The sequence below is a fragment of the Vipera ursinii genome (genome assembly GCF_947247035.1).
Source record: "Vipera ursinii genome assembly, chromosome: 6".
Lineage (NCBI taxonomy): Eukaryota > Metazoa > Chordata > Lepidosauria > Squamata > Viperidae > Vipera > Vipera ursinii.
In genome coordinates this window covers 17,587,052-17,609,690 of record NC_139515.1, presented here as the reverse complement: position 1 = coordinate 17,609,690, position 22,639 = coordinate 17,587,052, and the positions used below count along the sequence as shown (strand labels likewise).

General features: G+C 36.8%; 2 protein-coding genes across 6 annotated transcripts in view; one reads left to right on the top strand and one right to left on the bottom strand.

Moving 5' to 3' along the window:
- Positions 1-9,664, top strand: part of ALG12 (ALG12 alpha-1,6-mannosyltransferase) — a 36,687-nt gene extending 27,023 nt beyond the window's left edge. For both annotated transcript variants that reach the window (XM_083366439.1, XM_083366440.1), the window contains exon 10: positions 9,410-9,664. In XM_083366439.1, the coding sequence (XP_083222565.1) occupies positions 9,410-9,647 (238 nt within the window). In that variant the 3' untranslated portion in view covers positions 9,648-9,664. The remainder of the gene's footprint in view (positions 1-9,409) is intronic.
- The window catches only part of ZBED4 (zinc finger BED-type containing 4), a 29,183-nt gene that overhangs the window by 3,915 nt on the left and 2,629 nt on the right, over positions 1-22,639 (bottom strand). For 3 of the 4 annotated variants that reach the window (XM_083366437.1, XM_083366435.1, XM_083366436.1), the window contains 2 exons: positions 18,964-19,061; positions 12,335-17,556 (listed from right to left, as the gene is read on the bottom strand). In XM_083366437.1, the coding sequence (XP_083222563.1) occupies positions 13,802-17,302 (3,501 nt within the window). In that variant the 5' untranslated portion in view covers positions 17,303-17,556; positions 18,964-19,061 and the 3' untranslated portion in view covers positions 12,335-13,801. Of the gene's footprint in view, positions 1-12,236; positions 12,292-12,334; positions 17,557-18,963; positions 19,062-22,639 lie in introns of those variants that run through there. The other variant, XM_083366438.1, reaches the window with a different exon arrangement.

Genomic DNA, 22,639 nt, shown 5'->3' with positions numbered 1-22,639 from the left:
AAACATAACTCATTGCATACATCTGCTAATGAACATATGTGAGGTCAAAGGAAAACATAACTCATTACACACATCTGCTAATGAACATATGTGAGGTCAAAGGAAACAATAAAACATAGTTTATGCTAACAGAGAACTGATAATGAAGAGGGTAAAGGCCATTACAGGAAACAATAATGCATAGCTATTTTATACAAATGTTGACAAGGGTTGTAAAGCAAGGACAAATACAGGAGACAGGTCTTGTTATAAATGAAGCAGGGGGCATAGGTTTATCACAGGAATGCAGACTTCATAATTATAATTGGGGAAAGGCAGAGGTATTATCTTGAAGCAAGGACAATCATAAAAAACAAGTCTTGTTAGTGTAAAGAGATTTATCACTACAACTCAAGGATGCAAAACTGTATAACTTTTAATATAGAAATTAAAAGGGTCTTTTGTAGGTAGAGGAAAGCAGATTTTACACTTGCAGAAATATTATCACTGGAGACAGGAAGGGAGAACCTTGTAATTTTTAATATAGGAATAAAAAAGGTCTTTTGTAGGTCTGGGATCTCTACAACTCCTCTTTTTCTGTTTTTTAAAGCCAATTACTGAGAAGGCCCCTCAAAATCCAAAACTTTCTCTTCTAGGATACTTACGCTGGAAAAAGAGAAATCCTTCGATACCTCCTGAGCCTGCGTCAATGTTCCTTTCAAAGAGTGTTGGTGTGAGGGTGCATCAGTCTCTGGGTCAGAAGTGAATTCTAAAAGAGGGTGTTTGTATTCACTGTCAACAGTGTGTTTCATCAACAGAATGTCATTGCTAATGCTGCTCAGCCTTCGTTGTAGAAAATTTAAAAGTTTACCCATAACACATGGGCCAATTGCACATGCAAGTAATAGTAAAATTAAAGGACCAGCTGTAGCTGAGAAAAGGGTGGTCAGCCAGGGAGAGAAGTTAAACATTCCTTGATACCAGGTATAATTCTGCCATGGAGTCAAGCACAATCAAAGAAATACTGTTAGTAATACTTCTGATAAAAATAGGCAAGACACAAGGTAAAATAATACATCCTAATACAATCATACTAATAAAAGCTACAATAGCGTGTAAACCAGGTACTTTGGGAAACCAGGAGCCAAGTAATTCCTGAAAGTTGAAACCATTTCAAGTTTGGACAGGAACATGAGCTACAGAGTTCACATAGATGATGATGGTAGACTCGTTGTTAACAACAGGTTGTTCCTTCTGGGTCCATGCGATGGGCAAAAACAGTGTGAAAAGAGCCATTTTTGACTGGAACCAATGTCAAAGGTGTAAAGAACAGGATGGGATAGCTGGTGAACTGGAGTTGACGTCTGGGGTAAGCTTTCAGATGGAATTGTGTTTTAGTGGCATCAGTCAGTGGTGTTAAAGCTGAAAAAAGTCACAAACCATGCTGTCATCTTTAATGGGTTCTGCAGTTGTGTTTGTGGAGGCATGATACGGGTGAACGTAGCGACCTGGGATCCACAGTACTTTGTCTGGCAGTTGAGCAACTGCGTAGCCTCTTCCCCAAGTGATAAGGTCTGCAGGGCCTTTCCAAGTTAGGTCTGGAAGTTGGCGATACCACACCTGTGGCTTAGGGAGATCTGAAGAAGAAAAAGAAAAATGCTGCTCTGCAGCTGTGGTTAAGGGATAGCCAGTCAAGTTGGAAAAGTTTAGAGTGTAGAGGCAAAGATTAAGACTTTCTTGCATTGCTGGGAGGTTGGGGTTTCGTTTTCCCCTGTTCTGATTTTTATAGTGATCTAAAGCATGTTTCAAGGTTTGGTTAACCCATTCCACCAAGGCTTGGCCTTGGCTATAATATGGAATTCCAAATTTGTGTGTGATTTGCCAATGATGACAAAATTTTGCCATGGCTTGACTGCTGTAAGCAGGGCCATTATCTGTTTTGAGTTCTTTTGGACATCCCAGCACTGCAAAGGTCCGAATACAATGATTAATTACATGTTTAGTGGCTTCTCCCCTTAGGGGGGTGGCCATGATGAGCCAAACTGCTTTTGCAAAGCTTTGGAATTTTGATGAAAATATGAATGACTTTCCCAGGGGGTGAGGGGTTGCAAAGAACAGGCTGAAGGTCCGAAGGCAGCCTGATCTGCAACAGTGTTTCCCTCTTGCAAAAAACCTGGAAAAGGCTGATGACTATGAATGTGAGCAATAAAAATAGGATGCTGGCGTTCAAAAAGCAAATTTTGCAAGATTAAAAAAAAGTTGTAAACAATCTCAGAGCCTGTTGTAAGGTATAAAATCCACAGGTTAGTGCTGATTAAGGGAGGGAAATTCTCCCAGATATCACCTTCTATCAATGTGTCCTGCACACAAAAACATCAAAAACAAGAAAACAAAAACAAAAAACAACTCCACAAAAAGATCAGAGTAATTTCTTTTGGGTGATGTTTAACTAAAACTCAAAGAATTCCAAAAACTTCTCCAACAAAGAATCTCTCCTCTTTCGAGTAAAAAAAAATTGCAAGCTGAAACTGCAAGAGTGGGCATCAAGTTTCCACCCCCCTTTCTCAGACTGGAATTCTAAGCAGAGAAAAAAAAATGGTTAAAAGGACCAGCCACCCCCCCTCCTTCTGGCTGTCTCTCCTTTTCTCACTCTTAAAGTAACACAGCAGGGTTGGGGGGGAGTAAAAGAAACTTTACAAAAATCTCACCACACAAAAAAAATTAAAAATAAAAATAGTTTGCTCTCCTTTACATGCATTTACTCTCACACATCATCCATGGCTTTTACAACAATAAAATCTGCAGTTTTGAGGGCTAACACACTCATTTTTACATATCAGCAAATTAACTCATTCACTTCCATTCTGACTGCTTGCATAAACAATTTCACATACAAAAATTTCATTTCATACTTTCTCCAGACAAACCATACATTGTTAAATAAGGCCTTTTTGTTTGGTGTTATCAGAGAGGATTTTGACCCTCTTCCAAGTCTTGGAAATAACACAGAACAACACAGACAGACATATATACACATATACTATTAAAACAACATTTATTTAAAACAGAACAAAACACACATATAAATTTGAGGTTTTAGGTTTTGGGCATATTCATTGTCTATTTGCCTTGTATTTTCTTCCTGCAATCTATCCACAAAGTCTGAATAAGCCTGATTGGGATCTTGATAAACTTTTGCAATAGCTTTTCCGTGAGGATATCTTGTGGAAAGCTGCTAAAGCCCCTTCAAATTAAAAGTCTCCCTTGGGCTTTGAGCCTGTTGGTCATTAGTAATGAATTGTCCCGTGCCAAATAATTGATCCCTATTTACTCCTTGAGGTAATCCAGCAAGAATTTTTTCTCTATTTATTTTTTATTTATATTCAGATTCCCAAACAAGATATTGTGATAGCCAAAACCATGTTAGCTTACCTATACTTATTAAAAATCCTTGCACATAGTTGATGAAGTCATGATGCAAGGGTGGATTGGTGAACCTCCGGCTGCCGGTGGTGGCAAAAAATTAACAAGATAACAAGATGACAAATCTTCCTCATAAGGAGGGGGAGGCGGAGAAACTGAAAAGGCTTCAACAAGCTCAGAGGCTTTTTCCTCTTTGCCGAGAGCAGAAAGAGAGACAGGCACAGCAGGGCAAAAATAAAAGGCAGAAGGAAGATTTTCCGGAGGCAGAGCAGAGGGGGGGACATGCACAGCAACAGGAGGAAGTTTGTCTGATTTTTCATAGGGTGGGGGTGGCACGGATGAAGGCAGAAGATCAGAAGAGTGATCAAGAGGTTTAGAGATAGAAGATGTTAGATCTAAAGGAGATGGCAAGAGTTTTAATGCTGCCATCATTGCTTGCCATGCAGACAAAATATCAGCAGGCGCCCTGGGATGATTGTGAAGATATTTACGTAGCTTTTCCCAGGTTATAACAGACAAAGTGCCTGATTCTGGATAAGCCAGACAATTTTTGTTAATATATTGTAAAAGTTTTGTTAAAAGTCTCCTTCCTACAAGATGGACCATGGTGCCATTGTGTTTTTGAACAAAATTAGCCTTCTGCATTATATTAAAAAGTTCGTCCCTATGACCTGACGAAACTTTGAAAATTGGGGAGCCCATTACTCACGAGTAAAGCCTTCTCCGAGGTGCATGAGAACAGGAATGCAGGTAGCACACCCCTAGACAGGAGTCGTACTATGGAGTTGAAGCTGAGCGATCCAACGGACGAGCCCCCAGTTGTTGCGATGAACGACCGGTCAGGGTTCTGGCTTCAACTCTTAGAGCCCCTTGACAGGGGTGAGAATTTGGAGGGACCCTCACGAGGGTGTGCACCTTGAATAAGGAAGGATCTTGCCTTCTACCACCGACCCAGTATGCCGGAAGTTCCGACGGTCATACTTGGGAACTGCGATGATTTAGGCAGAGTTAGAGACAGAGTAAGACAAACTGAGGCACCTAATACAAGAAAGTGAGGGAGCATGGAGTGCTCGGGGTGGATGATGTGCCCCCTGAACAGCTCCACAAGCCCTCCTTTTATTAAGCTGTTTCATTTGGGAGGGGGGAAAATACACATGAGGAATTAACATAAAGGAAAACATAACTCATTGCATACATCTGCTAATGAACATATGTGAGGTCAAAGGAAAACATAACTCATTACACACATCTGCTAATGAACATATGTGAGGTCAAAGGAAACAATAAAACATAGTTTATGCTAACAGAGAACTGATAATGAAGAGGGTAAAGGCCATTACAGGAAACAATAATGCATAGCTATTTTATACAAATGTTGACAAGGGTTGTAAAGCAAGGACAAATACAGGAGACAGGTCTTGTTATAAATGAAGCAGGGGGCATAGGTTTATCACAGGAATGCAGACTTCATAATTATAATTGGGGAAAGGCAGAGGTATTATCTTGAAGCAAGGACAATCATAAAAAACAAGTCTTGTTAGTGTAAAGAGATTTATCACTACAACTCAAGGATGCAAAACTGTATAACTTTTAATATAGAAATTAAAAGGGTCTTTTGTAGGTAGAGGAAAGCAGATTTTACACTTGCAGAAATATTATCACTGGAGACAGGAAGGGAGAACCTTGTAATTTTTAATATAGGAATAAAAAAGGTCTTTTGTAGGTCTGGGATCTCTACAGAACCCTACACCACAGTTCCAATTGACCTTTCCTAATTATTTTATGTAGATGTTGAGAAGAACAGGACAAATAAGATAATACCCTGTGAGACACTAGTATCTTTTTGCACGTGATTTAGCAGAAAGGATCAGAAACACCACAAAAACAATGCAGAATAATCCCATTATTGAAGGAATCTGGGAGAACCAATAGGGCAGTGTGTTTCAGTTTTTGTTGTGGATCAAACACTAAGGTGTTCGTAATAGTCTCAATTCAATTTCTTGGCTGAAAGTTTGATTGAAATGCATGTATTTTGTAGGTCAAGAGAGGGTTTTATTGTTTGTTGAGAGGATTTTTGTTTTTTTCTTTCGGTGCCTTGCTGTTTCTGGGGATGATGATGATGATGATGATTGTTGTTGTTGTTGTTGTTGTTGTTGTTGTTATTATTATTATTATTATTATTATTATTATTATTATTATTATTATTATTATTATTATTATTATTATTATGGAAATGGTGCCATGTCCTTCTTCCTGGGGCTGAGAGAGACTGATCCCAGGATTTGTGCCTAAGGTGGAACTAGAAGTCACTGTCTACTGGTTTCTAGCTTGGTGCTTTGACCACTATACCAAATTGGCTCTCTTTAAGAGACACGTCTCCTTTAAGCAAAAGTTAGTACTTCCAATTCACAAGATATTGTTCATCACTTTCCTTAACCTCTATTTTATTTATTTTTATTTTAATTCCATTTATATTGGTTTGTTTAATCAGCTAAAAGAAAGCAACAACAAATAAGCAATTGTTAGTCCTTATCCATTCACATTCTCCTTGAAGTCTGTAACCAAAAAGAATACAAAATAAGACAACAAATGATTTCTAAGGTTACATCCTTACAATCTGATTCAGTGACTGCTATCCAGAAAACTCTTTATTCCCAGTAAGTAGTGATGTAAATTGTCTAAAGTGAGCTGCCGATTGTTCTGGCCATCCATCCACATTGCCTCAATATCATGGTGAAGGAAATACCTCACAAAATAAAAAATCAGTTGTAGCCCATTCTGTGTAGACACAATACAAGCAGAGGAGTAAGTACTTTCAGCTGCCTCAGAGAATCTCAAATGGCCTTTCAGGTTGATGTGAGATGATCTATGGGAGAACCATTCTTTTATACATGTACATTAAGTCTTGATGATCAGAATAAATTCAGAGCTCATTGGAGCCATCTGATGTTTAATTCTCTTGCATAGCAAAACCTTAAGAAAATTACAGACATTTTATTGCCTTGCTTTGAAGATGGACTGCAGTAGACTTGACATAAAAGTTGATTCTAGCCAAGCTTGATGTTCTTAGCATTACAAGCTTTGATTTGGGATGAAAGGATTTATTCAGGTCAGGAATGTTAGAATAATATTTAAGAGAATTTGTATTCTAATAACAGCTTAGTCAAAGGGAAGCACTGCCTGAAGCATTGGCCAGTTGCTGAGTTTCACCCAGCAGCTAGCCCAAAGTCCTTCTTTCAATTAAAAGGTAAAGCTGACATATCAACCTGGTAACTAATATGAAATTCTGGAAGAGGAGATTTTTGTAGATGATGGAAAAGAGGTTCCTTGGACTACCCTATTAAGGCCACATTTACACAACATGTTAAACTACTCCAGCTAGTTAATGTGAATGCATATATTACATTCTTACCTTAATAATTACATCAGGTTAATCAGAATGCACTTCTCTGTTAATTGTAATACAAAAACACGGGATAGTCACCATGTCTGATTAGAATGTTAAAGCATGGCTACTTGTTGGTTTGTAGATGTTTTTGCACCACACCTTTATCTACTCTAATTTATGTGAATATATAGTTCCTTTAGTAGGAAGTGTGACTTTTGAAGATGGAATGTCCATCACTTCTGGTGTACTGGAAAACCTGGCTTATTAGTTCAGTGCAAATTTTAGTTAGGGTTAATGAGGAATCGTGCTCATCCCTTTGCTTAATCACAGGGAGTCATCCATCAAGGTTGAGCTGTGAATGGAACAGGGGAAATGAGATACAGCATGTGTTCACTAGTTTAATGCAGTGTACAAATTGTATGCCATTTATATGCATGCTCCAGGGACTTGGAGATGCCATGTTATTTTCATTGCATATGTTCTTCAGTGAGACTGGAAGTTGGCAGACAAGAATTTGGCAATTTTGTGGCTCTTGAGCTCATAAATATTAAAAGGAAAAGATGGATGGGAGCAGAACAAATACCAAGCAAGGCTGAAGGCATTAATTGGTATGATTAACTGGAGCCAGCCAGTCAGGCACTCCTATTAGCTCCTTCAGTCTCTGTTCTCCTTCCACAAAAACTTTTCTCTTCCATCCTTTTCACTGTTGGAGGATGATGAGAAAGTGCATGAAGACAGAGAGGTTGATTGGAATAATTTTCTTCCCACTCAAATTATTTTGCCAGTGAAGCAGAAAGACATATACAGACATTCAAGGTCTGTAACAGGAGCTTCAATGAAAAAGACTAAGCCACGGGAGCTTCCAAAGGCTGCAAAGGATATGTTTTTAAAGATCTTGAACATGAGATTCATTCTAGAAATTATAGTATTGCCTGAAGAATCAGTTGGCTTGCAAAACAATTGCTCTTTTATTTTATGTGTTCTTAGAGAACTAAATCCATTGGATTATAACATTTATTTATAAAGTAAGATATAAATTATATTCTAGATTATGTATTATATAAAGAATAATATATAAAGTATTATATATTATGTAAAGACATAAATTATAAAGCCAATGAAATCCTAGGTTGCAATAACAGGAATAGAATCATGATCACATGAAGTATTAGTACCCTTTTATAAGACCATACTTAGAATACTGCATCCAGTTTTGGTCACCATATTATAAAAAAGGTGTTGAGACTCTGAAAAGAGTGCAGAAAAAAGCAACAAAGATGATTAGGGGGCTGGAGGCTAAAACATACGAAGAAGAACAGTTGAAGGAATTAAATATGTTTAGTCTAGTGCAGGGGTCAGCAACCTGAAACAGTGAAAGAGCCACTCGGAACCGGTTCCCTCACAAAATGAAAAACTGGGAGCCGCAAAAAAATGTGTGTGCATGCGCATACATGCAAGCATGCGCAGAACAGGGTTTGACTGAAGAGTGGAGCCAAGGCGAGATATGCACCTACCCTGCATATTTGAATTGATTGGCTGAACTTTTTTAGTCCCACTTTTTTTTTTTGACTGCACATGGCAGAGGACTGGGAGCCGCAGGAGACGGCTGAAAGAGCCGCGGGTTGCAGACCTGTGGTCTAGTGAAAAAAGGACAGGGGTGACATGATAGCAGTGTTCCAATATTTGAGGGTCTGTCACAAAGAAGAGGGGGGGTCAACTTATTTTCCAAGGCAAGACAAGAAACAACGGAAACTAATCAACGAGAAAAGGAACCTACAAGTAGGGTGAAATTTCCTGACAGTGAGGACAATTAACCAGTGGAACAGCTTGCCTTCAGACATTGTGGGTGATTCCTCACTGGAGGCTTTTAAGAAGAGACTGGACAGCCACTTGTCTGGAATGGTGTAAGGTCTCCTGCTTGAGCAGGGGGTTGGACTAGAAGACCTCTGAGATCCTTTCCAGCTCTTATTCTGTTAAGATAAATGCTTATTGGAGCTTTTGCTCATAAATCCTATTCAGTATGGCTGTTACCTGTAAGTGTTGAGAACTAGTTTCAAATAACAGAGAACTTAGAAGGTAACACAAGAGACATACTTCATTTAACTGGATTTCCTCTGGCCATCACTAGGCTTCCTCTGATTACCATAGCTACGATTGCGTGTAGCTCTGTCCCATTCTATGGGCCTATTTTACTTTTCATATGGCATTCCATTACCTGTAGTATTGTTGCTTTTGTGGCTAATAAATGATTCTGAACAAAATTCTTAAACCACCTATTTCTGTGCCCATTCTGTGCTGTATAACTTGTTTTCCATTTGTTCCAACAGCGATGGAACTACTTTTAAGTACAGCTTTAATACTGTATTACCTTCCCTTCCTGTTTTCTGCCATGGTTGACATGATCCTGTATTAAAAAAATTCAGGTTCTTTGAAAGTAATCTCTCTACCATCCAGTTACCAAATGCTCTTTTAAGAATCCCCTCTGCTCTATGTAATTATTTCCTGCTTCATGGTTGTTTCCTATATTGTTTTCATAATGATCCTTCCTCTTGCTTGGCCACAACCTAATGAAGTATGGTTCAAGTCTTTTCTTACCTTACACTGTTCATTCTCTTACAGATATGACAAAAGGGAAGACCTCAAGCCAGGCGACCCACTTATGTTCTTATACACACATGTACTTATGGAGATGAATTCAGTTCAACTGTCACATTACAAGACAACTCACAAAGTTCTTGTGCATATTCCTGGCACCAGTGGAATTGGGTTGAATTTTACTGTACTGCCCCCTATTACTTTAAATTTGAAAACCAAACTAGTATTGTTGGAAAAGCTCCCCGTTTCTTTTGGAAAATAAATGTTAACAAGTTTGAAGTAGTTTTTCCTAGTTGTGTTGCACTGATTCAAAACCTTGACATGTCAGTGAAAGATCAATACTATTTGATCGTATTCATTTCATGTACGTGAAAAACTTTCATGTAATATATATTACATATAATGCCAGCTATATTTCAATATAAAGTACATACATTCAAGACATTTTTTCCTATGGTTATATAGGAAATCTACTAAATAGTTGTCTTTATGTAATACTATATGCGGTTTAATGTTTTCACATTGTTTTCTATCATGTAGAAAGTCCCAAATGCTTCTTTGGACTACAGTATAAAATTATGATGTCAATTAAAAAGGTTCTCATATACCTAAACCTGAATGTCATTAGGCTCAACAAAATCTGGAAATCAATGGATGCTATTTCTGTTTTTAATCTGTTGGGAAGTTTTGCTCATAAACAATACTGTATTTACATACAAGACAAAGCCCATCTTGTCATCCTGATAATATTCCTTGACCAGGTTTCCTTTGTCAGTTGTCAGTTATGGAGTAAACGTTAACAGTGTTATGGGAAAATCAAGTTGGCCTTGAAATATTAAGAGGCAGCCAAGCATAAATCAAGAAAAATAATGCTGGATGTCAAAAATGCCATTTGTTTTAATTCCTCACAGGTTTTTAAGTGATAATTTCTAAATATATAGCTAGATTATTTAAGTCAGCTATACTGACTGTTCTCAGTGGCCAGATAAAGCAATAGGTTAGAAAGTATAATTGTGGATGATCTACAACTTGTAACTGAATATATGCAAGAAAATATCTTACATAACCCTTGAAATCATTCATCAGTGTACCTTTGCATAGTACAAGTAGGGTGCAAATTGACTTAGATGGAAGTAATACCATCCTGTAAAACTGGTTTAACTACGCTGCTGTGTTCTCTTGTACAAGTTTCATCAATTTTGTTATTCTTTTATATCAAAGAAAACAATGTCTTCCTTGATGTACAACTTATCTATTCACAGAAGTGCTACTATTTGGAAGGGAAACATTAATTTCTCATGTTCAAAACCTGCAAAACTTATCAGGTATCATCTTGTTTTGTGGAAACAAGAGTCAGCTACTGGAAGTTCTTTAAAACACTGCTTGGTTCCTTCTGGAAGAATGTACCACACTACTCTTTCTGAAATTGCCACTTGGCAATTATTTAATGTTAATGGAGGTGTACCTGATGTCTTATATGTATAATCAACTATGGTATGAATAGTCTTGTGGCACCTTAAAAACAAACACATAGATGTTCATTATGATAGCTACTGCAAAAAAAATATCCACGAAAGATTATAATTGGATTGACATTATGTAAGATAACACAAGATTGAGGGTTTTTGGAAGGGGAAAAGAAACCCTTATTTTTATAATTATGGTCATAGCATAGTTAAAATTGGTACTCAGAAATACCTGTGAAGTGTTAAATAAATGACTAGATATAGGGATAATCTTTCTCCTATAATTATATTTGTAGCCCTCAAATGTCACCTTAAGGCATAGATAATAAATTGATGTTTATTTCCTATTATTGAAAATCATTTTTAGCCAGAAGAGTTAAAACCATAGGTTCTGTGCAGTATTCTTTGACTTCATTTTAAGATTATTTCAGAATATTTAGCTTTCTACACTAGCTGAAGTATCTGAAAGTATTGTTTTCTGTATTATTACATTTGAGCTGTGAACATTATGTTAACATTAGCCGAACTCTATCAGAGCAACCCAACATACCTTGTTACACAGAATGAACTCTTGTGGCCATGAATGCTGTTACCCAATAGCCTTCCATATTTTCAGCTTTACTTTTTAACTAGCCAAAAAGTTTAACTGTACATAGCAAATGTAAAGATTTCGTTTTGTTAACCATGTGAGACCCACTCATTATATAAGCACATGCATTCTATAAACATATCCCACACATTTGTGGCTACTGGTGGCTATCACTTTCCCAAATGTGCAAGCTAAATTAGTAGAGGAAAGGGGAACCAGTTTAACCACCCAAGCTGTTTGGAACAACAATCTCTCAGTGGTATAACAATGGCCTATAGCTATGTGTACCCACTGACCTTATCTCAAGTTGCTGTCTAGAACAGACATGTCAAACACAAGGCCCGGGGGCCAGATCCGGCCCGCAAAGTGGTTTCATGTGGCCCACGAAGCCATCCTGGAAACAGTGAGGGAATGGCCCCCATTGTCTTGGCCCTGGCCCAGAGACCCTCCTTCTGCCAGAGACCCTCAGATCTGTCCCACTCCTGCCCAGGCCCCCATAGGCACCCTTGATGCAAACAATGTAGAGCTGGCCATGCCCACCCAGTAGGCCATGCCCACCTGGCCCCTTGAGGGCAACCGCAATGCTGATGCGGCCCTCAATGAAATTGAGTTTGACACCCCTGCTCTAGAACATATCACTTTTAGTGATTTCTCCCCACTGCTGCCCACAGTTCTGACCACTTTTAACATGGTCTGGTTTTAACTTAAATTCATTAATGAAATATATATAGTTAAATTGAGTAAGATTTACGTGATCACTTTTTTTTAAAAAAAAGTAGCTTAATATTGTACTTACTGAAGATATTTCAAATATATTTGGGGCATACTGCATCATTACATCATATATCTCACTGTATGGGAGACAGAAATACCACAAGGAAATGTTTCATTGACAAATTAATTCTAAAAGTTGTTATATCCAGATTATGCCCATACACTTTCGAGAATCACTAAGTCCCCACTGCATTCTAAGGGGGGGGAAATGGCTGATGTAGACTCGTTCTCTAAAAATTACAAATAAGATGTTTAATTTCAGAAACTGAATCCATCATTTATAAATACACTAAAACATAATAAATGCAAAAATTAGGCAGACATACAGTACAGTATTTTAACAAAACTACATCTTTCCTAAAAGCTGTAGTTAATTTATTTTCTCAAAGAATTTTATCAATACATGGGGGGGGGATGGGGAGAGGAGGGGGAGAAATATTCTTTTAAAATGTGGACAGCAAATGTAAATGCTATTTTTACCTGCTGTCTGAGGATTATTAAAACTCTACAATATCCTACTTGGCTGATAGACACTATCAATTATGATCAGTTCTATTATATAACATTCTAGCAGGACTCCTGTTTATGGGCTGGGCAAATTCTTCAGGTGCATGTGAAGTGCCTGTGCATGCAAGGACAATCCGATGCAAGTCCTGCGTGTTCTGAAGCACCTTTTCCAAAGTATTTGCACAACCTTAGGAAGGATATTCACTGAAAATCAAGTTCGTGTAACAGAAATAATGGGAGAATGCCATATATAATTTTCAGTTACATGGGAAACCTTAACTACATTTTCCCAAGAAGTAATTATTGTTTTAATTCATTCAGTTGTAAAAGACCTGGCATGATGCCCCTTTATATTTTTATCTTTCAATGCACTGCATTAAATAACAAACATTAATTGGAAAATTTTGAAAATAAACACCCAAAAACCTTATAAATACTCAAGCTCTAATTCAGTTACAGTGTAAAAAAAACCTGAATAAAGACCATGAATGGCAAATTTAGATTACTGTATAACTGGTGTCGCTTAATAACTCTAGGTTTAGTCAAATACTAATTCAACTGCCCTCTTTAGTACATAGTTGAACATAAGAACATTAAGCCTGCAGTTAAAACCTGCTAAATAGGAAGATGGCTTCATTTCCACCTTTATATACAGCTTTTTCTGCAATTAAAGCAATGTTCAGCTAATATACAGTACCTGGTTTCTGTTTTTTTTACATAATTGAATAAAAAGCTACATAATAGAACTCTTTACATCCATTTTGCCATTCTATTCAAAATGTTTTAAAATTTCATTTACAATATTCAATCAAAAGCTACATTTTTTAATAGTTGGGACAAAGACAAGCTAATTCTAATAGGATTTTTTTTTAAAAAAAAGATGTATGTACACTATATCTGGCCTGAAGGACTAGTGATAAGGCACATGTAGACATAGAGACAACTAAAAAATATAATTAAGTTTCAAACAAGAGGCATTGATTAGCTGTCATACATGGCCCCTAAATGGAGCAATTAAGTTACAAATATAGTAATTATCCAGTGAATAACAAGTTTAGACTGGCAGCCTGTTCATTAATTTCAATACTGGAAGTATATCAAAGGAAGATTTACTTTCAAAAATATAAGTTTTTCAAAGTGTTCCATTGTTAGTCTTGATTGACTAAAGCTGATGCTTTCATTGGATGTACTGAATAATCTCTCTGATGGAACGATGCTTGGAGGACAACCTAGGAATCGAACAGCCAATTTTGACAATACTGGCCAAGATGATTTCTTAAAATTCCAGTAAGTGAGGGGATCACAGTTATGTTCAAGCACTTCTTCCTCCAGATACAAAAGCACCATTTCCTCTGGCAACTTAGTCTTTTCTTTTGTAAGTTTTGCTTTTTTCATGTCTTCCATTAGTGACCAAAGACTGTTGTCCCCGTAAGAGATTTTAGATGATGAACCTATACCACAACCATTGGAAACTGGTTTATTATCATCTGAGGTAGCATTTAGTATTTCTAGCTCCCTGATTAAGTCCTGTTTATACTGTTCTGCTTCTTCTTCTGTGAATAAGGAGGTCTTATAACGAGGGTCTAAAAGTGTAGCAAAAATGTATCTTGGATCATGGAGTATGGAGGATAATCTACTCACCATAGCTTCTTTTAAGGACTTTAGCATAGTATCTATGCCCATTGTTTCCTCAAACAGTAGTTCAATTTTCCGGTTTAGAATATGAATCATTGGAATTACTTGGCTTAAGGTGGACATATGTGTACTCATCTCTCTACTTGCAACTTCAAATGGTTTGAGTGCATGACAGACAGACTGCATCACTTCCCACTGATCACAGCTTATTAATTCCCTGAAGCTACACTCTATAGACATTTCATCAATAGCTCTTTTCTGTTCAATTAGCCTTTCAAGCATATGAAATGATGTATTCCATTTTGATGGGACATCTTGGATTAGCTGATGCTGTGGCAAATGATATTCTTTCTGTAGCTCTGCCAATTTCTCTTTTGCTTTTGGTGAGCGATGAACACGTTCACATATCTTTCTGGCAATGCTAAGCAGGTTTTGAACCATCCTCTGGCTTTTAATAGCTTCATTCACTATGAGATTCACTGTGTGACAAAAGCATTGCACACTTGAATGTTCTCCTTCATTTAAAGTTTTTCCTATTGTCTGATTATCTGTAACAGTAATCCCAATCTGTAGCCCAATTGATGTTATCCAGGTTTCCCACCAATATTCTAGTTGCTTCTGAATGCTGATACCATTATAGTCACAATCAATCTGTGAAACATTTAATAAAGCTGAACAATGGTAATCTTCACACTGTGGTCGAACTCGCGACCCAAATGTTACCCAATGAGCTGTGAGAGTTAGATATTCCCGAGTTTGATTGCTCATCCATATTCCAGAGGTAAAGTGGACTACACCGCTTTCAGCTTCTTTAAGATGTGAAACAATTATTTCTTTCACACTATCATACATATCAGGAATCGCAGTATGAGAAAAATAAGATGGTGACGGCAATGAATACTGAGGTTGCAAGTATTCAAGCAATCTATTAAAACCAATATTATCCACAAAAGAATATGGCTGAAGATCAAGTGCAATCATTTCAGCAACAAGACTTGTAATTTTTTTGGCAACGGGATGCGTGTCAGAAAACTTGTCAGTGGCTTCATCAAAAGATGAAGATCCCAAAAGATCTGTGCTCAGAGGTACGTGATTATTTTTAGAAGAGGACAATACTGGCTCTGAGGCATCTGGTTTTAGGACATGATTATGAAACCGTTGTAAATGTCTTAAAAGGCAACTGGTTCCCAAATTGGTTGGCTTCTTCCCTCGACTTATTGTACGTCCACAGTGCATACATATTACTTTAGTTGAATCTGCAGAACAAATTGAAAAATGATTCCACAGTTTTGAGGTCTTTTTGCTACTAACAGGAAATATGACTTGAGTTTCATTAGTAACCATTGTGGGCAAGTCAGACAGTTTTGAAGCTGAACGTTCTGCAGAAGCCAACGTAGCATAAGGAGAATTTGCTAAACTGGTATCTATAAAGCTCTTTTGGATTCCTATAACTTCAGGATGCCTTCTGTATAAGTGTCTTGTCAAATAACTTGTGCCTAAATCACCTTTTCTCCCATGGTTTAACATACAGCTACAGTGTCTACATATAACTTTTAGATTATCCCCTGGAGACAAAGAAAAATGATTCCATACTTCAGATTTCAGCTTTCGCATTATGCGTTTATTCTGATGAAAAACAGAGCTATGTTCCAATAACAATGGGCTTTTTTCAGGAGAAGGAACTAAAGTAGCTTCCCCTATATCTTCTGATGATGAAAACAATGAGGAATCCTCCATCAGAGTATCTCCCACAGGAAGATTGGAATTATTTTCTTCAGCTATTCTGTCTGGAGAAGAGCAAACAGATGTTGGTTCTTTAGCTAATTTTCCAGATGATACAGAACTTGGGTCTCCATCTGAAGCTAATAAAGGTGGTAATAAAGTTGGAGGAGCAGAGTACAGAGGGGGTATGCTTGAACCTCCTCCATTCTCCTGCAGAACAATAGAACGATGAGCTCTCCACATGTGCCGTATTAAGCAGCTAGTTCCAAGATCTTTTCCATTCTTTCCTCTGCTGAATTCATTCATACAGTGAATGCAAACAGCTTTTGAGTTATCTAGAGGAGATAAATAAAAATGTTTCCATACAGCAGATCGTCTCCTTGAGCCAGATGTAGTCTTAGGAACTTGAACAGTTTTCTCTGCTATATTGTCCACCATTTCTTCACATTGACTGTTGGGCAGGTGTAGTGATAATCCAACACCAGCTTCTTCTTTATTGTTCTTTTCAGTATGTGATAAATCTGAAGGTATTTCTTCAATAGAAACTACAGGAAGAGATTCCTCCATAATTTGATCTGGGGATGGAATCTTAGAACAAGTTTTTTTAATTAATTTTATAGGAGTTAGCACTTGAGATAAATCTCCAGCCTCTGCAGGCTGAGGTGGCAATAGTAATGTAGGTGAAGAAAAGGAAGCTATAGCTGGTATATTTCCATTTTCCTGAATGAGTACAGTTGGATGAGCTCTCCTCACATGCCTCATTAGACAACTCGTGCTTAAGTCTTTCTCATTTTTACCTCTGCTAAATTCTTTCATACAGTACATACATATTGCTTTGGTACTGTCTCTAGGAGATATAAAGAAGTGGTTCCAAGCAGGGGACTTTTTTCGGGAGCTTATGTTTCTGCTTGAAAGAAGACTCTGTGTTACAGCTTCCATTGCAACATCATAGAGCGTACTGCTATATTGGGAAAAAAGAGAACCATAATCATCCTCATTCTCTGCAGAGATGAATTTGTCTGAATTGTTACGGACAAAATTCTTTTCTCTGTCATCCTGTTCATCACTGCTGTCGATCTGTCTTAGATCTTCTTTTTCAGTTTTTATATCTATTGTTTCCAAAATACAATGACTATCATCTTCTGGTTCCACTTTTAAATTGTTGATTTTATCCATCATCAAATTATCACTGATTTGCGGAGACTCTGCTATATTTGTATCCATGATTAAGCTCAGTTATTTCTGCTGTGTATTCATATCTTATTGAAGATTTGGAATTCAAATTAAATGTATTTTAAATCATGTAAAAAGATAAAGGTAAAACAAAACGTTGTGTTTTAGGCCCAGTTGTCTGACTCCCAGGATCTTTAGATTTCCAGATTCTATATCATTCTTTATAATGCTGGCACTATATCCTTTGGGTGGGAAGTCAAGAAGTAGTTGAGTATACATTCAGTTCTACTATCTGCTTCTATCATCTAGAAATAACAGAAAGAAAGCAAGTTAAATGTCGCATTTCAAAGTTTGATTTATTCCCTTAAATAAACAATAATCTGCTTACTTTAGTTTTAAGGGAAAATAAATATTTTGAGACAAAGTATAATTTTTTAAAAAAACTTGCACTGTAGTTATTTGCATCCATTGTTACTCATGGTAAGGATTCAAAGAACTAGTTTATATTTTTTCATGGGCAATGAATTTTGCTATTAGAGTTCTATATTTATGAAAACATTCTTTTTCCTTAATGTTTGATCCTGTAAATTTTATTGAGGCCTGTGCTTATAGGATGATTTCGAAATTGCATTCAGAAGTTTTCCATTAAAAGTACAATATCCATATATGTATTTGTACATTTAACCATTAGATGACAGATAGAAATATATGTTAGCTATAAAAAAACACAAATCTCCCTGAATATTGAACATATATTCAACAAATATAATAATAACAATGTGTATCACTGGCCCAAGCTATCATCAGCTGTTGGCTTTGTAAAAAGGAAAGAGCAAATAGGTGGAACTATTGGAATAATTGTTTGACTGAGAGTTTTAAAATTATTGTTTTCCTCTTCCCAATCCCCTTCAGTCAAACAAGAATATATGAAATTTTCTGGCAGGCTAGACCTAAACCTTTGTGCAAATGTGTCTTTAGACCACAATATAGACCAGGAACTGAGTACTCAGTTCACCTGACATGAAGCAAGCAGAGGGGTTATATTTCAGTTCCCACCTTCATCAATTTAGCTCCTGTCATCAGTAATGCCCCCTGCCCAATCTGCATAGCAAGTTTTGGATAAGGTAAATGCATTAATTGAAAAAATGTATTTTTGTTTGTATAGTAATCCGAAGAATTCAACTCTTTTTTTGATGTTTGAAATGCACTAGATTTATAGACAGAAAAGTGGGACATCATCATAATCATTGTCATCCTATTCCCCTCTTCTATTCCACTAGCTCAGGGGTAGGCAACCTCGGCTCTTTTATGACTCATGTACTTCAACTCCCAGAATTCCTGAGCCAGCATGGCTGGCTCACGGATTCTGGGAGTTGAAGTCCATGAGTCATAAAAGAGCCGAGGTTGCCTACCCCTGCACTAGCTCTAGAATATTTCCTTGTCTGCTCATGCTGCAGTCCAATGCTTCCTATATTTTGCTAATGGTTTATTATCTTTTGTTTCCAAAATGCTGACTTTGACACTATATGGAAGATAAAAAGTGAAAAAAAGATATGTTTTCTTCTCAACAAATAAGAAATTAAGGAACAAATAAAACTGCAAAATACAGCTAACTGAAATAAATTAGAGCAAAGGAATTTGCCTTTGCCTTATGATTTATAAATGTTTTAGTCTACTCAATTCAACAATGCCTGCCATATTATTTCACCCACCTTGTAGGTTTCATCTTTCTAATTAGGTCTCACATGAACTAGGAGACAAAGTAACTTTCACACTTTACTGAAAGAAGAGATCAGCATTTTCTTCAATCCTGTACAAAAGACAAACAGCATTTACGTTAGTATGTTTTGCATGTTTTTCATTATTACGCTTTGTAGAAAACTTTTGATGGAGGCATCTCTCTCCCCCAACAATAATGATTTAGCCATTTCAGATGTAATGGTAACCATCTTCTTTAGGTGCTGGGGTAACAGACTCCTTTCTCACACTTTCTGGACCTTATGGATATTTATCTATGAAAATATCAATTTGCAATTTGATAATCCTGATTGTAAATATATATATATATATATATATATATATAGGCTATAATCCTCCATATTTGGACAACAAAGAAATTGTGCTTTGTAAAATGCCACAATTAAAATCTCCATTCATGCATTCTGTATAGGAAAAAACACACAAAATATTGTATTCTCATCACAAGTAATGATTTATTGCCATTCTAAAGATGGCCTACATATTACTAATTAGCAATTTGAATTTAAAAACTGAATAATTATATCTGAGTCAAAAAGGAGCTCAAGCAATAATAGCAGAATATTTAAGAAACTTTTAATAAAGGCTGACCTGATTTCTTATGATACTGGAACAATTAAAATTTTCTAAGCATTTTGTTAAGCTACCAAAGTGAAAAACAACATTATTACAACACTTATTTATTCAAGACTATATTTGGATTTGGGCCAAGTTTAAAAGGATAGTTTTAATCAGTTTCTCTATGAACCTCTATTTGATTTTGATCAAATTATACTTACATCATCCATTTTATTACATCATCCATTTTATTTCTGAACTCAATATACAATGCCAGATTTTTTCTTTTAATATTTTTATTATCCAAGGTATATTATCCTTCCTGCTGTGAATCAATTGTACACAGTGTATTTACTTTATGGAATACCTTGCTGCAAAATAACCTGTAATATACCAGCCAAAAAATTATTGCAGCTTATGTTTTTTCTCAATTATAACTGCTTGGTTCATGTACCAAGATTTGCTTCTGACTTGGCTAATTTTCTTTTTTGAATACCTGTCTAATGATGTTAGCTAAAGGTAGCAATAATTATTATCCCATGTTAAAAGATATCTAATAGATGAAAATATAGCAAATTATTTATTCTAGTCTTCATCATACATCTGGATGAGCAATAAAAATGTTTTAACATAAAACTACTAAGCACTTTTTCAGAAACTACAAACAAGCTACCTCTACTTCTGTCCTAGTCATATTTTTCATAAAAGAAAAATACAAGTTTTATACAACTATTTCACTTTAGATTTTGGCTCTCACACCACACACATACCCAATAACCATGGTTTTTCATATTTTTCACTGCTATGCTAAAATTCCTAGTAGCTGCATTCAGATAAACCATGGTTCCTCATAAAAGGATAAACTTAGTCTCCGTAATCTAGGACATAAATTAAGAGTTTCAGATGTTCTATTTTGTTACATTCTCCAAATCTGAGTTTCCAGTCAAGTATTTTTTGAATGAAACTCAAATTTATGTTTATGTATATAACTTGATAAATTTATATCCTATCTTTATGGCAAGAGTTAAGATGATATAAATGTTTAAAAAGGGACGTGGTGGCTCAGTGGGTTAGGACGCTGAGCTTGTCGATCAGAAGGTCGGCAGTTTGGTGGGTTGAATCCCGAGTGCCGCGTAACAGAGTGAGCGCCTGTTACTCGTCCCAGCTTCTGCCAACCTAGCAGTTCGAAAGCACATAAAAATGCAAGTAGAAAAATAGGGACCACTACGGTGGGAAGGTAACAGCGTTCCGTGCGCCTTTGGCGTCTAGTCATGCCGGCCACATGACCACGGAGACGTCCTCGGACAAGCGCTGGCTCTTCGGCTTTGAAACGGAGATGAGCACCGGCCCCAAGAGTCGGAAACAACTAGCACGCATGTGCAGGGGAACCTTTACCTTTACATGTTTAAACATGGCAAAAGTTTTGAGTTTTGACAGGTTGACCTATGATATTTAAGTAAAAGCTTCAGATCTTTTGGTCATTTTTGTACTAGTAGGGAGGAAAACATCCGACCTCAAAGCTATGTTACAGCTTTATTTTATCAAAATCATTATAAGTTATGTCTTAGAGCAGAGGACCCCAACCTTTTGGGCACCAGGGACCGGTTCCGTGGAAAAAGGTTTTTCCATGGACTGGCGAGTGCATAGTTTTGTGTGCTGCTTCAATCCCACAGATGGGGCTTTGCTTGTTTGTGCGGACTGGTTGCTGGCATGCTGCGACCCAGTACTGGTCCACAGAGTGGGGGTTGGGGACCCCTGACTTAGGCTTTCACCACCACCTTAGTGATTTAAGAAAGATAATTAAGTAGTAAATACACACATCAGCATAATATATAATTTTAATATGCCAAATATTGTAGAGTACAAAAAATTGTTATATTTTTGTAAAAATATAGAAAGGATAAAAGTTCAACTACAAATTTAACCCATTGACCATAGATGCAAAATAATCGTGTAACTCAGAAATTATTTTCTTAGAACAGTTGTATTGTTTGTGGAATTGGCTTAAAAAATACTGTATGTATTTAAAAAAAGAGTTACAGATCTGTTTTCTGAATTAATAAATGTTTACCTTCTCAATGACTTTCCACCCTTTTTAAAATAAGTCAATTTAGGCAATGTTTCTCTACGCAGGTCCTCGATTTACAACCACCATTGAACCCAAAACTTATGTTGCTAAGTGAGATATTTGTTAAGTGAGTTTTGCCCCATTTTACAACCTTTTTTTGCCACATTTGTTAAACGAATCACCAAAGTTCTTAAGTTACTACCACAATTGAATCTGGCTTCCTCGTTGACTTTGCTTGTCAGAAGTTTGCAAAAGGTGCATGAACCTGGGACACTGCAACCATCATAAATACGAATCAGTTGCCAAGCCTCTGAATTCTGATCATATGACCATGGGGTTGCTGCAATGGTCGTTAAGAGTAAAAAATGGCCATAAGTCACTTTTTTCAGTACCGTTGTAACTTTGAACGGTCACTAAATGAACTGTTGTATGTTGAGGACTACCTGTATTTATTGCAGAGCTACTACCTAATATTTGTCTAGAGAATGCAAGGATGCTTCTTTTAATTGAAAATTTAGAAACAACCGGAAGGTGCAAATGGTAAAACAAGATAAAGAAAATAGAATGACAAAAATGGAATATAGTATAAACAATGAAGTGCAAAAATGAATACTTTCTATAAATTATATAGTTAAAGAGTGTAGCCTTTGCTACACATACACCTAACTTTTCCTGGACTGAAGTTGCTCACATTCTACAATATAAACACAATCATCTTGAGATTGTAATTGCATGTTTTTAGTTGCTTATATAGAATCCCTAAGATTCTCACAGCTGATCTTTTTTCGGTCATGAATTGAATGTATTAGTTATTATTAAGGTAAAGGTAAAGGTTCCCCCGCACATGCGTGCTAGTCGTTTCCGACTCTAGGGGCCGGTGCTCATCTGCGTTTCAAAGCCGAAGAGCCAGCGCTTGTCCGAGGACGTCTCCGTAATCATGTGGCCGGCATGACTAGACGCCAAAGGTGCACGGAACGCTATCATTAACTACAATCAATTATTTT